This window comes from Ammospiza nelsoni, chromosome 8, assembly GCF_027579445.1.
Source record: "Ammospiza nelsoni isolate bAmmNel1 chromosome 8, bAmmNel1.pri, whole genome shotgun sequence".
NCBI classification, from domain to species: Eukaryota; Metazoa; Chordata; class Aves; order Passeriformes; family Passerellidae; genus Ammospiza; species Ammospiza nelsoni.
This window is the reverse complement of record NC_080640.1, coordinates 19,376,685-19,394,804: the sequence shown is the minus strand read 5'-3', so window position 1 is coordinate 19,394,804 and position 18,120 is coordinate 19,376,685. Positions and strand designations below refer to the sequence as shown.

At 59.5% G+C, this 18,120-nt stretch overlaps 2 protein-coding genes across 4 annotated transcripts in view; one reads left to right on the top strand and one right to left on the bottom strand.

Annotated features, from left to right (window-relative positions):
• Positions 1–236: 236 nt before the first annotated feature.
• Positions 237–10,910, top strand: NFKB2 (nuclear factor kappa B subunit 2). 3 transcript variants are annotated; one of them, XM_059477591.1, is made up of 24 exons: positions 237–278; positions 3,020–3,203; positions 4,211–4,255; positions 4,591–4,669; positions 5,142–5,182; positions 5,282–5,380; positions 5,625–5,776; positions 6,375–6,481; positions 6,628–6,786; positions 6,875–6,979; positions 7,123–7,208; positions 7,334–7,472; positions 7,552–7,671; positions 7,769–7,954; positions 8,117–8,258; positions 8,396–8,510; positions 8,712–8,919; positions 9,009–9,178; positions 9,328–9,430; positions 9,544–9,773; positions 9,967–10,036; positions 10,153–10,325; positions 10,404–10,515; positions 10,612–10,910. In XM_059477591.1, the coding sequence occupies exons 2-24, from the start codon at positions 3,159–3,161 to the stop codon at positions 10,725–10,727; spliced, it is 2,802 nt and encodes a 933-aa protein (XP_059333574.1). In that variant the 5' UTR covers positions 237–278; positions 3,020–3,158; the 3' UTR covers positions 10,728–10,910. The 3 variants fall into 3 exon arrangements, with proteins under 3 accessions (XP_059333574.1, XP_059333575.1, XP_059333573.1); XM_059477592.1 differs by lacking the exon at positions 4,211–4,255 and having other exon boundaries at positions 241–278; XM_059477590.1 differs by lacking the exons at positions 237–278; positions 3,020–3,203 and adding an exon at positions 3,337–3,428.
• A 1,265-nt stretch (positions 10,911–12,175) lies between these two features.
• PSD (pleckstrin and Sec7 domain containing) overlaps positions 12,176–18,120 on the bottom strand; it is a 31,375-nt gene continuing 25,430 nt past the window's right edge. The window contains exons 10-16 of the mRNA XM_059477589.1: positions 17,378–17,421; positions 15,984–16,162; positions 15,156–15,226; positions 14,442–14,599; positions 13,976–14,120; positions 13,226–13,369; positions 12,176–12,971 (exon numbers count right to left, since the gene is read on the bottom strand). Of these exons, the coding sequence (XP_059333572.1) occupies positions 12,732–12,971; positions 13,226–13,369; positions 13,976–14,120; positions 14,442–14,599; positions 15,156–15,226; positions 15,984–16,162; positions 17,378–17,421 (981 nt within the window). The 3' untranslated portion in view covers positions 12,176–12,731. The remainder of the gene's footprint in view (positions 12,972–13,225; positions 13,370–13,975; positions 14,121–14,441; positions 14,600–15,155; positions 15,227–15,983; positions 16,163–17,377; positions 17,422–18,120) is intronic.

Below are 18,120 nucleotides of genomic sequence, written 5' to 3'. Positions count from 1 at the left end.
CTTGGGAATGGCCTTGGGAATGGGGTGAAGAGTACTGTCCCCTCGGGGGACAGCCATGAGCCCGGGGCTCGGTTCCCTCACCCGAGTGCGACGGACAGGCGATGTCGCCGGGACGCAGCAGCCCGGAGTTGCCCGTCCCTTCGGGGGTCCCCGGGCCCGCCCTCCCGCTGTTCCCGCCGGGCGGAGCCGGGTCCGGGAAGCCCCGGGAGGCGGAGCCGGGTCGGGACTTTCCCGGTGCCGGGCCGGGGCGCGGCGGCCAGCCTGCGGCGGGGCTGAAGGTGAGCGGGGTGCGGGTCCTGGGGGTGCCAGGGGGCCGCGCCCGAGCAGCGGCGGGCAGGGCTCCCCGCGCCAGAGGGAGAACGCTTCCCAGGGAAAGGGAGCTGAGCGGTCCCGAGGCTAAAACTCCTGTGCTCGGGCTGCCCGTCCCAGCGGAAGGGTCCTGGGCTCTCTCTCGCTGCAGCCGGTCCCGGGTCGCCTCTGGCCGGCCATGCGGCCGGCTGGGGTGGGGGTGTTGGGAAGATCCAGGTTGGAGAGACATTTGCTCTCTTGGAGGGGAGAGGAGGCAGCCAGTCCCAGCTCTGGCACCTTTTCCCTGCCGGTGGAAAGTTCCCTATTTTCTGTGTTGCCATTGGGTTCTGCCCCATCCTGCAGCTCTCCCTCTCGCGTTCTGAGCCCTCCTGCGCTGGAGCAGGGCTGGCCTGCTGCCCGCTCCGAGGGGAGTCAGATCCGTGCCCGCAGGCTCGGCAAGCCATAGCCCCAATGGAGCTGCGAGCACCAACGCGGCGGTGGTACTGCGGGCAGAGTGCAAACTGGAGAGAGTGACAGACAGCGAGCGCCGGGCTGACGCTGGCAGGGCTTCTCTAAGGGCATACAGCTGGGTTAATCGGTCATAGCAGCAGAGCTGATTTACAGGCCCTCAGAGGAGAAAACCAGAAGATCAGTGGGTGGCTGGGGTTTGCCAAAACCAACTTGATAGCCACAATGGGAGTAAAGGCATTTTATGCAGAGATACACAAATGGCTTCAGTGGTCAGAAGCAGGCTGTCAGGAGAAGAAGGCTTAGAAAGCTTTCAGGAAGAGGGGATTTCTCTCTGCCATGCTTGCTGGTCAAGGACTTGGTTTCCAGGAAGGGTCTCAGAGCAAAGTCACTGTGAACGCAATATGAGAGAGACTCAGCAGTAGCTGCTGGGACTCCAGGGATGGAGCAGAGCACAGGATTCCTGCAGAAAGCAAGGCCAGGTATTTAGGGCTGTTGTTCACAGGTGTTAGCAGACCCAAGGAAAATCAAAATGCAAAGGGAAGAGTATGTTAGGGGAGCAGTCAGCTGAGTGGCTGGAACATGTCAGCTGTACAGCAGCACAGTTCAGAGCAGGGCTGTGCTGCTGCTGCCTCCTGCATTTCTGGAGCAGCCTTTCCCATGGCTGCTAAACTCTCCTGCCTCTGATAGGCTGACGTGTGTTTCCCTCCTGCCTGCAGGGCATCAGCTCTGCAAGTCAGCCGACTGTCATGGGAGGAAAGAAAATAGCACCTGCATTACTAGGTCACGTTCAAGGAGCTGCAGGCATGGAAGATTGGCTTTAACTTGCACTGTTTGCCGAAGCCTAGCCCTTAACTGAAGTGCTCTGGCTGGCACAGGGAGGCTGTGCCATCTAGCAAGGGTGCTGTGGCAGTGCTGCACTCCAGGGCAGGGAGCTGATGCTGCTCTGGGCAGTGCCTTGTAGCTGGATTGCTGCTCTTTTCCCCCATTCCCAGCAATGCCCAGAGAATACTGCCTGAACCCTAGGAGTGTGTGAAGATGGGGAGGAATTAGCCAAGTAAATGGGGTCTGCAGTTCAAGCCCATGATCCAGGGCAGATGTGTTGGTAAGAGGGAGCAGGGAATGCTACTGATGGAGAAAGGAGAGATGCATTCCTTTCCGGCATGTGTGGGGGACAAAAGCTGCATATGCTGCACTCCTAGGGGAAACCCCAGTCCTGGAGGCCAGAAAGGCATGCTGCTTGGCACAGGAGGCAGGACTTCACCTGGAGAGCAGCTCTGAGGTTGCCTGAGGTTGCTTTTCCAGGAACAAGGAAGCAGGTGGTGACACCATCTCTGCTCAGCAAGCAAGGTGGGCTTCCTCCAGCACACACTGCACAAGGATGCAGGGATATGGCTGGCAACCTCCAGAGAGACCCAGAGCTGTGTGGGATGGGGATACACAGGTAGAAGTTCGTGACATTCTTTAGTCATGCTGTTTGCTGCAGCAAGTGGAAGTGTCCTGGGCAGCAGTGAGTGAGCTGTGAAAACCCTTCAACAGGAGATGGAGCTGATGCCCCTGGAGAAGGGGAGTTGTGCTATTCCAGGGGCACAGTCTGCTCTTATCCAGCAGCTTCAGGCCTGGGCTCTCCCACCAGGCTCAGTGGGTAGGGTAGGTGGCTATTCCCAGCCCACTGAGGAAGGTTGCTTGTCCCTTTGTTCACCTCTCTGCAAGATCTGTGCCCAGCAGGTGGGGCGGGTGACTGGTGGTGGCAGGCTGAAGCTGTCCAGGTGGGATGGTCAATGGGACCCGAACAGCAGGAAGTCTGTGCTGCTTCCCACAGACCACCAGGGGGTTGTGTCCATGTTCCTAGGTTTCAGAAGCCCCTACAGAATGATAGGAGGAAGGTCCCCACCTCATTTTTCAGTGCTGGATGTCTACCTTCTCCTTGCACCCTCCCCTGCACTTGCAGGTCCCACTGACCCCATGTCCCAGGCTGCACAGTTGCCTGGGATGCATCTCTGTGCTTAGGTGGCAGGCCAACCGGGAAAAACCTCAGGCTTGAGGTCACAGGACAGTCCCTTTGGAAGACTTGAGAGGCTGAAAAATCTCCTTGAAAAGGCTCTGTTCAGCTTCTGAAGAATATGAGTCACGCACGGATTGAACAATCCCCTTCCTTCCCCTCTTCTCCCACACACTCAAAATCCCCTGAGTGAGACCTGCAGCAACCACTGATTCAGAAATGGAGTCAGATATGGGATTTTTTTTTCTTTTCATTGGTTAGTGAGAAGAAATGCGGAGCGTGCCCGTAGGCTCTCCCCTGATCCTGCCCCTTTGCTAGAAGTCGCCAGTGGTTTTGTGTGGTCAGGCAGACCTTGGCCCCAGCGGAACTCCTGTGTGTGGTACTGGCAGTCCCTTTGGCCATGCTGGGGCTGAACGGGTTGCTGAGACCAACCTCTTCCTCCTCGGTGAGTAGGAGGGTGTGAGCGCTGTGGGCCCTGCTGCTGGCAGTGCCTTGCTGGGGTCGGCGGGAAGCATCCAGTGCTGTGTGCTGGGGTGGTGGGAGATGCTCCCACAGGGAGCTCTGGGGCTGCCCCTTCCACTCTGAAGCCAGTGGGAAGGAGGCAATGGGAACACGGATAGCGAATGCCCCTCTCTGGCCACCTCCGGGGGAAGGATGCCGGGGCTGCTGTGTAAGTTGAAACGGGGGAGAGGGAAAGCACCCTTTTGGGTGCCTGGCAAGGGGCTGCTGACTCTGCAGTCCTGGAGAGATTCCCATGTCCAGGGGGTAGCCAGTGGGCTTGGGGACAGCACTTCGGGGCGACTCCTGTTTGAGTCCATAGGGGCTTGGAGACGACATCCCGGTGTGGGAGACACATCCCTGTGCAGGATGGATGATGTGGGGTGGGGATCTTGGGGAACCCGGGGGTTTCTGCGGGTGGTTTCAGCCGTGCTGCACTGCAGGTCTGGCCGGGCAAGGGCTCATGGCAGCGCGGCGGGACTGGCACCCGTAGCGGGACAGGCGGCTGGGGACGACGTGGGGCAAATCCCTCCGTACTCCCGAGGGGAAAATACGGCACATCTGGCGCCCCGGAGCTGCCAGGCAGTGCCCGGGCGAGAACGCCCGGGGGAGGCGGGCGGGAGTGCTCCGGGATTTCCAGCCCGCCCGGGGCTCCGAGTCCGAAATTCCCAGGCGAGGAGGGGACAGCCCGTCCCGCTGCCCCGAGCGGCCGCCGGCGGGCGCGGGAGCGGCCGGGCCGAGCAGAGCCGCGCTCCGGGCCGTGCCGGGCCGGCCCCGGCGTCCCGCGGCCCCCGCGCCGTGCCTCGGGCCGGCCCGGGCCGTGTCCCGGGCGGGGCGGGGCGGTGACGCGCGGTCCCGTCATTTCCCGGCTCGGCGGGGTTTCTAGGGACTTTCCGGAGCGGCGGTGCCTTCCTGCAGCCCCGCTCCCCGCTCAACCCCCCCCTCTCCCCGCAGGCCGGCGGCCGGCCCCGCGCCGACATGGACGAGCAGTTCCAGCCCGTGAGTGCGGCACGGATCGGAGCGGAGCGGCCCGGGCGGGTGTCCTGCCTGCTCCCGGCCCCGGAGCTGGGCACGGGGCAGTGCCCGACCCCACGGGGGGGGTGGGAGGTGGGGGTCCGCGCCTGCTTCCGGGCTGGGAGGCGGGAGGGTCTGTGTCAGCCTCCCGGGGTGGGCACTGAGGGGTCTGCACCTGCCCTCCTCTCTTCTCGAGGAGGGACAGGGATCTGTGCCTGCCCGAACGGGGTGCTGTGCCAAGCTGCCGTCACCCGCCCAGGGTAGTTGGGGGATTCCGGCCCAACACACTCATCACGCTCCCCTTCCCTCCCGTCACCTAGTGCCTGGATGGGATTGACTATGATGACTTCAGTTTTGACTCCCACATGATGGAGCAGAAGGAGCCGCTGATGGAGACAGGTAAGGGCCCCTCTGGTTGCACCCTTCCAGGGGTCCCCAGCTGCAGTGGAGTTTCCCAGCAGGTTGACTCACACCTTTAAGTTTCCAGAAGCACCGCAGGCTTTGTCCTTACTGGCCCCACTGTGGGCTGGCTGGAAATTCCTGACTCGTGACACCAGAATGGGGCTTCTTCCATCTGTCCCTACTGCTCAGTCTACCAGGGACTGCCACGTTGGGCTGTGACCTTCTGGGGGTCCCTGTTTCCCAAGTGGCAGAGCATCCTCTGGCCCTTCCCTCCTCTTGCTGCTACTCTGACTGCTGTTCTCAGCTGGGCTGTGACAGCACAGGGTTTGGGGGCTCTGAGGACCCCCATGGGACAGACAGGAGTCACATCACCTTCAGTGCTGTCCCTGTATCTCCAGCATCCTTAGTGAGAACATACACTTTGGTTATCCCATGTTTCTCATTGGTACCTCTCCTTTCTCTCCTCCAGCGGAAGGTCCCTACCTTGTCATTATTGAGCAGCCAAAGCAGGTAAGGATGTCACCCAGCTAAAGACAGGTGCAACTGTCTCGTGCTCTCATGGCATCAGGCTTTGGCCACCCTTGGCTGACCCATTCTCTGCCTCCACAGCGGGGTTTCCGATTTCGGTATGGCTGCGAGGGCCCTTCCCATGGGGGCCTGCCTGGAGCATCCAGCGAGAAGGGGCGCAAGACCTATCCCACTGTCAAGGTGAGCGCTGCCATGGGAGGGGATGGAGCAGTGTCCTCAGCCAGTAGTGCTTGAGCATCACCAGGGAGCCATGAAGGAAGGACAGGAAATTTATAACAAGCTCTTGTGTGTGTCCTGGTGCTGGAGAGATGGGAGAGCTACAGAGGAAGGGCTGTGGCCATGGGGAGGTATAACAGGGATTTGTAAAGAATCCTTCAGACTCCTGGCTTGTTGTACCTGACCTCCATCTCCTTCTTCCCTGCAGATCTGTAACTACACAGGGATGGCCCGGATTGAGGTAGACCTGGTGACGCACAGTGACCCTCCCCGTGTCCATGCCCACAGCCTGGTGGGCAAGCAGTGCAACGAGGCTGGCAACTGTGTCACGATCGTGGGACCCAAGGACATGACTGCTCAGTATGTGCAAGGAGGAGCCAGGGTGGCCTCTTGCCCGTGTGAGGTGGCTGTGGGTGCTGCCTGCAGCTTTTGAGATGGGGAGAAGATAGGGGTTAGTGCACTCTAGAGCTGGGTTTGCTGGATGAGGTCAGGCAGGTGTAGTTCATTGTTACAACTCTGTCCCCTGAGCGTTTTGCCTGTCTCTGGGTTTTGACATATGGAGCTTATTTTGAGCTTCTGTCCTTGAGGTTGCAGCTCCCCAGCTTTGCAGATGACTTTTGAAGCCAGCCTGAGTCACAGGGTTATTCTGCCACTGCTGCAGTTGCTCTTACATTTCCATCTCTGGCTCAACTCATACCATTTGCATCCCTCTGGCCTTCAGTTCTCCTGGTCTTGTCTTTGACAGCCCTCTGGACTCATCACCTGTGGGAGCCCAGACTTTCTGGGGCTCCTTTTCTCTCCTCTGCAGTTGCTCCTCTTTGGCTGCACACACGCTGATTCCCTGCTGCCTGAGTGGCACCACTCTGTGCTCGGGACCTTCCCAGCTGCAGGAATGTGTGCCCCTTTGGGCTTGCTGCTCCTGATGCTCCCAGATCCCAGCAGGTTCCCTCTTCTCCAGGTTCAGCAACCTGGGTGTGCTCCATGTCACCAAGAAGAATATGATGGAGATCATGAAGGAAAAGCTGAAGCAGCAGAAGATGCGTAACAGGAGCCGTCTGCTGACAGGTGAGGGCAGCCTGGGGACTCAGTGGGCCTTGGCACCGTGGGCTGACAACTGGGGCTGGGCTTAGCGTGGGGCTTGGGGGGTAGGAAGGGGACCTGGAGCACTGTCCCCCCAAACAGCCTGACAGTTTGTCGCCCTGCCCTGGCAGAAGTGGAGCTGCGTGAGATCGAGCTGGAGGCAAAGGAGCTGAAGAAGGTGATGGACCTGAGCATTGTGCGGTTGCGTTTCACCGCCTACCTCCGTGACAGCAGTGGCAACTTCACGCTGGCTCTCCAGCCTGTCATCTCAGACCCCATCCATGACAGCAGTGAGTGTGGGGCCAGTCCAGGAAGGGGATGGGGCAGGAGGGGGTAAGGACTTCTGCACAGAGACTCCCAACCCCTCTTGATTTGCAGAGTCCCCCGGAGCTTCCAACCTGAAGATCTCACGGATGGATAAGACAGCAGGCTCCGTGCGGGGAGGAGACGAAGTCTACTTGCTGTGTGATAAAGTTCAGAAAGGTAAAGCCATTCTCTTCATTTGAAACCACCTGGAGGGGCTGTAGCAGGAGAGATCCGGGGCCCCTGGGTGGTCAGGAGTCTTTGTCCTTGGAGCCTCTTTGGGGCAAGGAGACAGGCGGTGCCAGTGCCACTTGTCTCCCCAGATGACATTGAGGTGCGTTTCTACGAGGATGATGAGAACGGCTGGCAGGCCTTCGGGGACTTTTCTCCTACAGATGTGCACAAGCAGGTACAGGGGAGGTGGGGAGTGTCCTGCTCTGCTTCAAGGCAGATGACTGCCTTGTGGGGTGAGGCAGCCCTGTCCCCAGCTTCAGGGATGAGCAGAACCTTATGTCCATCATGTCCTGCCCACAGTATGCCATTGTCTTCCGCACACCCCCCTACCACAAGCCCAAGATCGACCGTCCTGTCACCGTCTTCCTGCAGCTGAAGCGGAAGCGGGGAGGCGACGTGAGTGACTCCAAGCAGTTCACCTACTACCCAGTGGTGGAAGGTGAGCACCACCCAGGCAGGCTGGCATGTCCCCTGCTGCTAGGGCTGCCTCTGACCCTGCTGCCCCTCTCTCCCCACAGACAAGGAAGAAGTGGAGAGGAAGCGCAAGAAAGTCCTGCCTCAGTTTCCTCAGCACTTTGGCGGTGGCTCGCACATGGGGGGGGCCGGTGGAGGGGCCGGGGGCTTTGGCTCTGGAGGAGGTGAGTGGCGATGCCTCTTCATCCTCCTCTCTCAAATGGCTGAGCTCTGGCCCTGGGGGCTCCCTTCTGCTCACCCATCCTCTGCCTTGCCCCACAGGTGGGAACCTCAGCTTCCCATACTCCTCTGGGCTGACTTACAACAGCATCTACTCGCCTGGCCCCCACCCAGTGGGGAGCTACCAGGGGGGTGTGCAGATGAAGGGCCCTGAGGCAGAGGGGCCTGAGAGTGACAGGCAGGCACCTGCAGAAGAGAGCACGTACTGCAAGGAGCTGCAGAAGCACGGTAGGAGGAGCTGAGCTTGAGGGAGGGCTGGGGCACATTGCGCGGGAGGGGAGGCACGGACGGGGGACCTTTTGGGGTTGTTTGCTGCTCTCCATACCTGGTGGGTGCAGAAGGGTGGATGGGGCTGCCGCCCTGGAGGTGACATCCTGCTTTGCCCCCCAGCCCAGCTGTGCCAGCTGCGGATGCTGGCATTAGCCCGTTGCAATGCTCGTGCCCTGCTCGACTACTCGGTCACCGCCGACCCCCGCATGCTGCTGGCGGTCCAGAGGCACCTGGCCGCGTCACAGGATGAGAACGGAGACACGTGAGCACACGAAGGGTTGGAAGGGAGAGCATGGTGGTCTTGTTGTCTGTCAGAGCTGTTATGGGGGCTCTGAGGGCAGCAGGGAGTATCTGAAGGAGCATGGCGTTGAGCTAGGGGCCATCCCACTCTCTCTTCAGGCCTTTGCACCTCGCTATTATCCATGAACAAACAGCTGTGATCAAGCAGCTGATCGACATCATTGTTAGCATCCCCAGCCAGCAGATCATCAACATCTCCAATAACCTGCAACAGGTACGTGTTTTTCAAAGCAGCCAGTTCTCCTCTACCTGGGAGTAGTTCCTCACTCCTATTTTCCAACCCTGGGGGCTCCTGTAGCTGCTCCTGCTAAGGGGAGGCTGCAGATCTGAACAAGTTGCAGCTACTGGAAAGAATGGTGGTGCAGGATTTGGCTCCTCTTGTGAGCGCTGCTGAGGATGTGCTGCTGTCCTGCAGACGCCACTGCATCTGGCAGTCATCACCAAGCAGCCCCAAGTGGTCCAGCTCCTGCTGCAAGCCCGCGCCGACCCAACCTTGCTGGACCGCTATGGCAATTCCCTGCTGCACCTGGCACTCCAGACTGGCAATGAAGAGATGCTGAGGACGCTGCTGGCTCACCTGGGCTCAGCTGCCCCTTATCTGCTCCGCCTGCCCAGTTTCCGTGGTGAGTGTGGCTCAGGGGTGATGGGCAGAACCCCGGTGCGCCATCATGGGCTTGGCCAGAAGGCTGCTGAGCCTATCCCCATCTTGCAGGCCTCCTGCCTGTGCATTTGGCTGTGAAGGAAAAGAGTTTGGCTTGCCTGGACCTGCTGGTCAGGACGGGAGCAGATGTGAATGCAGTGGAGAGGCAAAGTGGGAGGACCCCACTGCACCTGGCTGTGGAGATGGAGAACCTGAACATGGCCACCCACCTGGTGAAGAAGGTATGGAGTGGCTGATGTAGTGGTGGCTGTGGGACAGGGATGGGGTCTCCTACAGGCTCCTGGCAGAAGTGGGGGCTCCCCTGTGGCCTTGGGGTGTAGGAGGAGCAGTGCCCAGGCAGCCCATCCTCACGGTCTCACACCTGTCTTAGCTGGGAGCCGACATCAACAGCCGGGATTTCGCCGGGAACACCCCCCTGCACTTGGCTGCTGGCCTGGGCTCTCCCACCCTCACTAAACTGCTCCTTAAAGCTGGTAAGGCACTGCCCTTCCACTTTCCCTCTCCTTAACTCTGGCTGCCTGTACTGGGTGGTGCCAGGCACAAGGTCAGACCTGTGGGCTTGGCTCATGCCAACCTTTCCCAACAGGGGCAGATGTTTTGTGTGAGAATGATGAGCCCATGAGCCTGTCTTCATCAGAGGCCAGTAGTGACACAGACACTGACCCTGAGGAGCAGGAGCTGGCCATGGATCTGGGGGAGCCAGCCCTGGCTGCAGAGCACAGCACCAGCTCCAAGCTCTCCACGCAGGGGCACTGGCAGGCAGGGCACCGGCAGCGCCGCTGCCACACATCCCTGGACCTGACTCGGAGCCAGAAGGTGTGTGGCACAGCGGGACAAACTCTCTGGGAAAGCTTCTGTGCAGGCCACGGCATGGATGGAGCAGAGTTCCAGGAGATGCTCCTGTGAGGATGCCTGTGCTCCTCCGTGTCCTGCAGAGATCCAAGGTGTGAGGGGGCAATGGAGGATCTGGGCAGTGCTTTGGAAGGCTGACATCCATGTCTGTCTGCAGGTGCGGGAGATCCTGCTGCAGGCCTCCCAGCAGGGGCCCAAGGCAGAACTGCCCACTGCCCCCCAGCCAGGTGAGCAGCCCCTCTGTGCCCCACCCCCCAACTCAGAAGCACCACACCTAGGCAAGGTAACACCCTCCCAGCAGCAAGGATGGGCAGCCTGTAATGGAGGCACCTCTTTCACACAGGGAAGGTCCTGTCACTGGACAGTGAGGCACTGCAGGGGCTGGAGCAGCTGCTGAACCAGGACTGCAGTGGGTCAGACTGGATCGAGCTGGCCAAGCGCCTGGGGCTGTGCAGCCTCGTGGAGACCTACAAGGACACGCCCTCGCCCAGTGCCAGCCTCCTGCGCAGCTACGAGGTCAGTGCCTGGCTGGGGTGCCTCTGTCCCCCTGCCTGTCTGGCCATCAGCCCTACTCAGTGCTCTCTCTCTCTGCAGCTGGCAGGTGGCAGCCTGGGGGGACTGCTGGAGGCCCTGGACTCCATGGGGCTCCACAATGCCGTGAGGATGCTTCACAAAACTGAGGCACTGGAGAAGCTGCAAAGCACAGGTACAGAGAGTGAGGGCTAGGGCTGGTGGGCAGGGGCTGTCTCTGCTGCCCCTCCCGTTGCCCCATCACTAAAAGCACCTGGGGATTGCTTTGCAGAGCTGAAGGAAGACAGTGCCTACGGCAGTGAGTCGGTGGAGGAGGAGCAGGCACCCACACTAGCCCTGAAGCCAGGGGGTGAGCTGCCCTCCAGCCAGCAGCCACAGGTGCACTGAGGAGCCATCCAGCAGTGATCACACAGGGAGCTGCACTGCCCTCTGCCTTACCCACACAAGTGCCTCCTGGACTAGGGGATCCAGCTGCCTGGACTCAGGGGGATGGGATGCAGCTGGCTCCTGCCCGTCTCTGCTCTTATTTAATGGTTTTTAAACTGAATAAAAGGACACAAGTTCGTTGGAGTTCTTTGCCCTCCCTCTCTCCAGCCCCAGCAGTGAGCTGGGTGCTAACCCCCCTGAACCCTGCCTGGGTCTGAAGTCTGGCAGTGAGGAGACGGCTGCCAGCCCCACCTCAGCATCCCTCGGTGCTGGGGCTGCCCCCAGCCATGGGGAAGAAACACAGCGCACCCAAGAATTGAAGAGCGAGTTTTACTTCAGTAACTGAGAGAAGAAGCTGTACAAAGGTTTTTTTTCCCCACCACCCCCCAAGCCACCTGGGGCAAGGGTGGATTTTTTTTTTTTTTTTTTTTTGCAATAGACTCAAAAGAGCAGAATAAAAAGTTTTGACACATTCGCAAAGTCAGTGCTGAAACCAGCCAGGTGCCAGGCGGCTGAGAACTGTGTGTGTGCCAGCCCCTGGTCACAGCCCTTCACTGTGCCTGGACCCCTTTTTGGACAATCCTGCAGCCATGCTCCATCACTTGCACCTTGCTCTAGACAAGCAAGCATCCTTCAGCCCACTCTGGAGTGGTGAGGGCTGCCCCAGCCTGCCCCTTGCCTTGGCTAGGAGGGAACCTGGTTCTGAGGACGGGGCTGCACCAGTGCTGCTGCAGCATGAGAACTGCAGCACTACAGACCAGGCTTTGCTGGTAGCCTCTGAGGCCCCAACCATGCATCGGAAAAGAGATGGCAAGAGAAGCTGGCTCCAGCCTGTACTGGACTCATACGGCAGGGGAACCCTCCCCTATCAACCCTGGCTCCAGGGGTCACCACTGCACAGCGAGTACTTACACACTGCTGCCCACCACGCCCTGGGTACGATGCTCACACCCAGCTTCTGCAAACAGGGCCAGTCCAAGCTGCCAGCAGTGGGTGGTGGAAAATGGGGGTCATGAAGCACCGGTGCATCAGCCTCCCACGCAGCCACACATGCAGCAATGGGTGCTGCCATGTCAAGGCTGCAAGGCTGCCTCCTTGGAACTGGCAGCCACAGGGCTGTCTCCCCAAAGGGTTGCTGGTGCTGAAGTGGAGCTGGGGAGCAGGCAGCAGCAGTACACACAGTAGCCCACACTCAGCTTCCTGTAGGGCAAGGGCGTGGGGAGCTGGATCGCCCCCTGAGTCCTTTTAAAAACCCTTTTCCCTCAGAGTGCACTGCCTACAAGATATGGCTGGGTTTGTGATTTTTTTTTAAACAGTTCCCAAAAAGCATCAAAAGTAGCCCCCCAAAAAAAACCTTCCTGGTGGTCAGCTTGATCTGGTACTAAAAAGTGCAAAACTGTATCACAAAAACTGTTCAAAAGTTGTAAGAAAGCGGGGAGGGTGCAGAGGTGACTGAGGTGGCAGGGAAGGAACCAGGTGCTGTTGCCTGGCTTCCCTGGCCACCAGCCCTAGGAGAGGGGACAGTCTAGGGCTGGCCCCCTCCCATCTACCCCCATGGCACAATGGAGCTGGAGAAGCAGCTGCTGGCTTTGTTTTGCTGCGTTTGTAGTTTTTTTTTTAAGCCATTGAAGAATTGAGCCCAGCAGGTAGGTTTCAGTTGCTCCCTCTCCCCAGGGCAGCAAGAGTAGGTCCTGCAGCCAAGTGCAGGACAAGGAGGGGCAGGACTTGGGGCCAGGCAGCTCCTGCAGGCAAGGACTGGGGACCGTCCTGCTCTGCCACTGTCTCCGGCGGAGGGGCCATGGCCCTGCATGGCTGGTGCTGGCGGCTGCAGAAGGGCTGTCGCCCCCTCCGGCTCGTGCCGCAGACAGAAGGACACATGCAGGGTCTCGGCAGGCACACGGCCTCCGCCCCCCGTGCCGGGGGAGCAGGAACAGAGCTGCAGTGCAGGCAGCTGAGACCCCACACTTAGGACTTGTGGGGGTGGCCAGGGGGCTGGCGGCCGCTGCGCTCTGAGACGTTGCGCTTCACCTTGGTGGTCGTGCTGGAGGGCTCTGCGTTGAGTGAGGGGCTGGAGCGGGACTTTTTCAGGGCATCGTCCTCCCCACCCACTGTGTCAAAGAGGGTGGACTCAAATGCTGCCAGGTCCTCGGAGCCAGCCTTCAGCTTGGCCCGCAGCAGCATGGCATAGGTGCCATAGCGGGATTTCTGAGGAGCACAGTGCAGCAGAGACAGAGGTTGGCAAGCTGGGTACTGTCCTATGGCCAGCATCCCTGCAGGGAGGGATGCTCATGGTCCCTCCAACCCAGCCAGCATCCCGGGGCAGAGGAATGCTCATGGTCCTAGACCATGGCAGTGGCAGTGTAATTCAGCTGATGGGATGGATTGGTCCCATCACTGAGGATGGCCAAACAGATAGGGGCAGAGGGCCTGAGGGCAGAGGGGGACATCTTCCAGCTTACCTCAAATTCCAGGTACTCTTCCTTCTGCTTTAGCTCCTCATATTCCTTGCCTTTCACCTTCTTCTCAGGCAGTGAGGAACGATGCTCCAGCAGCTCTGCTGACATTGTCTTGAACTTGGTCTCATGGTTCTTCACCTGCTCCTCCTGGGGAAGGGTGGCACCATGTCAGTGCCCTGCTCTGTCCCCCTGGTAGTGTGAGATGGCCAGGGACAGAACAGGTTTTTCCCCTTCTAGAAGCAGCCAGGATCTCAGCTGCTGCTGCTGCTGGGTTGGTTTTTTTTTTTTAATGACAGGCAAAATCACAGGCTCTTGGGGGCAATCTGCTCTCACTTCATAGGGGGGCTGACTGCAGTCTTAAAGCAGAATTTAATCCCTCTGAAACTAGGCTGGTGTTTTTTTATAATCCTTTCTGCTCTATGAATAACTGCCCTGGTATGCACAAGTGCCAGCTAATCCCCCCAGTCAGTTGCCTTTCAAGGTCCCTGGCAGGACCTTGCAAGCCGTGATGTGGGACCACTTTCTCCTCCATGGTCTGACCATCACCTGACTCCAGCCCCACTGCAAGGAACAAGACCTCACAGTCTGCCCCCAGTCTCGGTACCCCTCTTCTCTGTCTCCCCCTTGGCCCGTCACCTCACTGGGGAGGCAGCTGGGTGCATGGCACCACACAGATCCCCCCACAGGGGAATGTGCCACTGGCAGATCCGGGGCTCTGTCCCAGGCTCAGCATTGCCCCACACTGTGGCCCACCTGAGACAGCCTGGTGCAGGAGCTGGGCAGCAGCGGGCGGCTGAACTTCTTCTGGGAGCCAATGGCTGCGGGGAAGGGGGGCGCAGAGAACATGGCTGCCACCACATTGATGCGCGTGATCCAAGAGTGCATCTGTTCGGGGTTCCTGAGAAAAAAGGCCAAAATACACATGGGCTATCTGTCAAAGACAGAGGGATCTGCTCCACAGACAAGGTCTGAGTCCCCCAGGCCTGCTCCTGGCCAGCCATGGCACCTGGGACTCTACCCACAGCGGACCTGAGCCCGGCAGTGTAGGAAAAAGAGGAGCTGGGCAAAGCTCAGCACTGACACCAGGTCCCTCTCCTCTCAGAAAGGGCCAGGACAGGAGAGAACAAGGTGGCCCTAAGCCCTATCCCACCCTAGACTCAAGTCAGGGGAGCTCCTGTGCCCCAGCGCGGGGCCCAGCCCAGGATCCTGAAGGACTCACTGTGCTTGGAAAAGGAAGACCCTCCAGTCAGCTGTCCTGAGGTAGAAGACATTGGGTCGCTTGCTGTAGTCAGATGCCCGTGTGGCAAGCGAATGGTGGATGCTAATAGCATTCTTCAGTTCCTCTTCTGCCAGTGCCTTCCCTGGCTTATACTCCTCCTGCAAATCATGGGGTGTTTCAGAGCCAGCTCGGGGATGCGCCCCACCATGAGTCAGCTCTGAGGTTTCAGGAACTGCAGACTAGTGCTGGCTGTGGCAGGGCTTGGAGATCACCCTTCACCAGGCAGCTTCAGATTCTACTTCCAGCTCATGCTACACCCCTGGAGAGAAGCTACACAACCCAGGCACACTGGCTTGGCAACAGCACAGGGGGCTGTTCCTCACTGCCCTCAGTTCCCCATGTGCGTGCTTGCAGGGAACTGGATGTGCAGCCCAACCCTCCACTCAGGGGAAAGACCCTGGTGCCCTTCTCCTCCCAGCCAAGCCTCCTGCACGCAGCACTCTCAGTTAGCAGCGCCTTTCACTGCCCAAGCTGTACCCAAGCACCCTGGAAACGGGGGTGCCACGAGGTCCCCAAGCAACAGCTCAGGCATAGAGGATGCTGAGTCTGCTTAGGCGAGGCTTTGCCATGCTGTGTGCAGCAGGTCCTCTCTCACTGCCGTCTCTCTGGACTGGGGACAATCCCTGTCCCTGGTGTGGGTGGCATGCTGCCTACCTTCTGCAGGTAGAGAATCATTCCCTTCAGGATGGCGTGGAAGGGCTTCCAGCCGCGCTTCCCTCGGGGTGCTGCCAGGGAGGAGAGAGCAGCTCAGACATCAGCGTCAGAATGGAGCGGGGGGGAAAAGCCACCCCCCAGCCTCCTCCAGCCAGCCCTGCCACGCCGCACGTCACCCACCCCCGGGACGGGCAGCACGCCAGGGCTGTCCCTGCGCACCTGAGCCCGTGCAGCACGTGGCTGGCAGATGGTGCTGCTGGCAGGGGGGCCCCGCTGCCTCCCGGGGCCAGCGCTGTGCTCCTGCCTCGCTGCTTGTGCTCAGCTCCACTACTGCCTCCATGCTCGGGCATGGGGACAAGGCAGTGCTGCCTGCCAGGTAATGCTGGCTTTGAAGGGCAGCTGCATCTAATCACTTCTAGGCAGCATTAGATGGCCAGGGCTTAGGAGGGATTTTGTGGGGAATACGGTGAACGTGCCTGGCAGTGTCCAACCAGCTGCAGCCTGCTGTGTGCCTTGTCTATCACACCACAGGACACATCCCTTCATTCACACAATCCTGTCGCAGGGTTCAAACCCCCAGAAACCCCACTCCACCACCCTGCCTGCCCCCTTCCCAGTGCTGTGAGCAGGGAGAGGCTTTCCAGCTCCCCAGCCTGAGGGCTGAATTATGCCTGGCACAGCCAGACAGACGGGGCACTGATGCTGGAGGCTGGCATAAAGCTACAGATGGACATCACATAGTGACTCCCACCCTGCTTCCCATTTGGTTCTGGAGTTCACTGGTGCCCTCTTGCCCCAAGGCCCCCCATGGGCTCCCCAGGCACCTACTTTTCTTGCAGTCAGGATCGGCGTGGATCTTGCGGACTAACAGCCCGTGCTTGTAAGTGGCAATGCTGGTGTCCTGGGAAAAGTCCAGAAAGGGGTTACTGCAGCTGCTGATGCGCTTGATGGACTTTGGGTTAGGATCTGCCAGCTCTGAGAGGGACTTTCTCAGCTCCTCTTCATCTCTGCCAATCAGATTTGGATGGGGAAAGAGTTTGTTACCTTTCTGGGGACAGTAAATACCAAGTTCCCCCCTGGTCAGTGCCACTTTTAGGCCTGGCTTCTGAAAGGGAAGCCAGCAGCAGCAGGCCAGGATGAGCAGCCGTTCATCAGCACTGGTGAGCATCCCAAACTAGCCATGCCTGTGTGCCCCTGTCTCTCTAGACAGCTGAGGTACTACCTGGTCCCTTGAAAGACAAGGCATTGAGCTTTTGCTGCTGATTCAGGGTGGGACCCCTGCCGGCCCCAGCGAGTGAGAAGCCTTTTTTGGGCAAGAGTGCAACAGAGGCCAGCCAGGCTGATGAGCCAGGAGTGATGCAGGAGCAGTACCCCAAGGCTTGGCACTACCACAGCCCTCCAGCCCATGACATACAGGCTCACAGGTCTCCAGCTGGTAGGAAGAAGGGTATAGAATGGACTGCCCCCACAAGGAGAGACCCAAGCTCTGTTCCCCACATTTTAAGGGTGGCAGCCAGACTAGAAGGCCCAGAGCCAGAGGCAAAGGGGTGCAGCGAGACTGGCAGGAAGGCCTTGGGCAGTGCCATCCAAGGGCAGGATCAGGTGTGGGCAGGGTGTAGGCAGTGCCCCCGGGTCACAGGCCCTCACTATGGGCGGGCCGCACTGGTGCCGCTCCCCCGTCCGCAGGAAGATGTGGGATCCCGGAGCTGCTGCCTCCCCACTCCCTCAGCCGCTCGCTGCTAATTAAACCCCTCAGCATCTGCCGGCGTCGCCATGGCAGCGGTTGAGTGCATCGCTCAGCGCTGGGTAGCACCGGGCTGATTAATCCCTGCAGCGCAGGCGCTGCTGCTCCTGCTGCTGGAGATGGCAGCTGTGGGCGAGGGTGCAGGCACCCTGTGGGGCCCCGGCACAGCCACAGCACCTCCAGAGCCTGTCTGTTCCCACTCTGGCACAGCCACCGAGGCACAAGCCCAGGCCGAAGCTGCAAGAAGCAAACCTCAGGTGGCTTTCTCCCAGCACGCTGGAGAAGGGGCCCCATGGCAGTGCTGAGGGCAGTTAGGGGTACCTTGCCTGCACCCCAGCCCATCCTAAGCTCCCTCTTCTTCCCTCATCCTCACAGGAGCAGCTGCCTTGCAGCATCATGGTGTGTGCAGCCTCTGGGGCTAGGTGGACTCCCTGCCCACCCAGTGGCACACAGCAGCATCCCCTGCAGAGGTACTTACATGGCCCACTGCAGCTTCTCGTTCTTGATGGAGCCGTACAGCGCCTGCAGAGAGAAGAGTGGGGGTCAGCAGGTCAGCGGTGCCAGGCTGGAGGTCTGCTCCAGGGAACAGAGGAGGCACGCCAGACTGGCTCAGGGACTCTGGAGGTTAAGATAACCCCATGTCAGTTTGTTCCAGTGCAGATCTGTCCCAGCTAGGCTAGCCAGTTGACCCCCATTTAAAGTTACAGACACCTCATCCTGGGCACCACGGGATCTGCAAACCCCCCCATCCCAAAGAAATGCTGGGGATAGCCCTGGCATTTTGGCCTCTCCTACCCTTTGTCTCTACCTGCCCGTGACAGTGCCACAGCATAATAGTGAGACATACCCAACATTCCCAAGTGTTTGAGAAAGCTGTTTCTTCCTATTCCAAGGTGTTCCAGGCTGGTAAAAATGACATCCTTTAGGAGGCCTGAGCCCAAGTAGAGCAAGCTTTTGGGACAGACTTCATTAGTGCATGCCTTCACCCCGCTCAGTGGAACCTCAGGCTGCTCCAGGGCCTCCAGAAGCTGCATGCCACAAGAGACCACAGCCAACAACTACACTGCAGTCAGGCACCCACCCTGGGCTGGCAGAGACCAGCTCATGGAAGCACCCAGCACTCCCTGGCAATGCACTGCTCCTACAGGAGCACACTTTGTGAGAGACTTCAGCACTGATGGCCCTGCACTGGCAGAGACCTTAGCATGTTGTCCTTCACAA

What these genes read in the sequence shown, in the direction of transcription:
- NFKB2 (XM_059477590.1), top strand. Translation starts at nt 3,363, where the DNA reads ATGGGAACACGGATAGCGAATGCCCCTCTCTGGCCACCTCCGGGGGAA. An exon ending in GGAGCCGCTGATGGAGACAG is followed by an intron (nt 4,670 to 5,141) that starts GTAAGGGCCCCT and finishes TCTCTCCTCCAG; the next exon opens with CGGAAGGTCCCTACCTTGTC. An exon ending in CTACAGATGTGCACAAGCAG is followed by an intron (nt 7,209 to 7,333) that starts GTACAGGGGAGG and finishes TCCTGCCCACAG; the next exon opens with TATGCCATTGTCTTCCGCAC.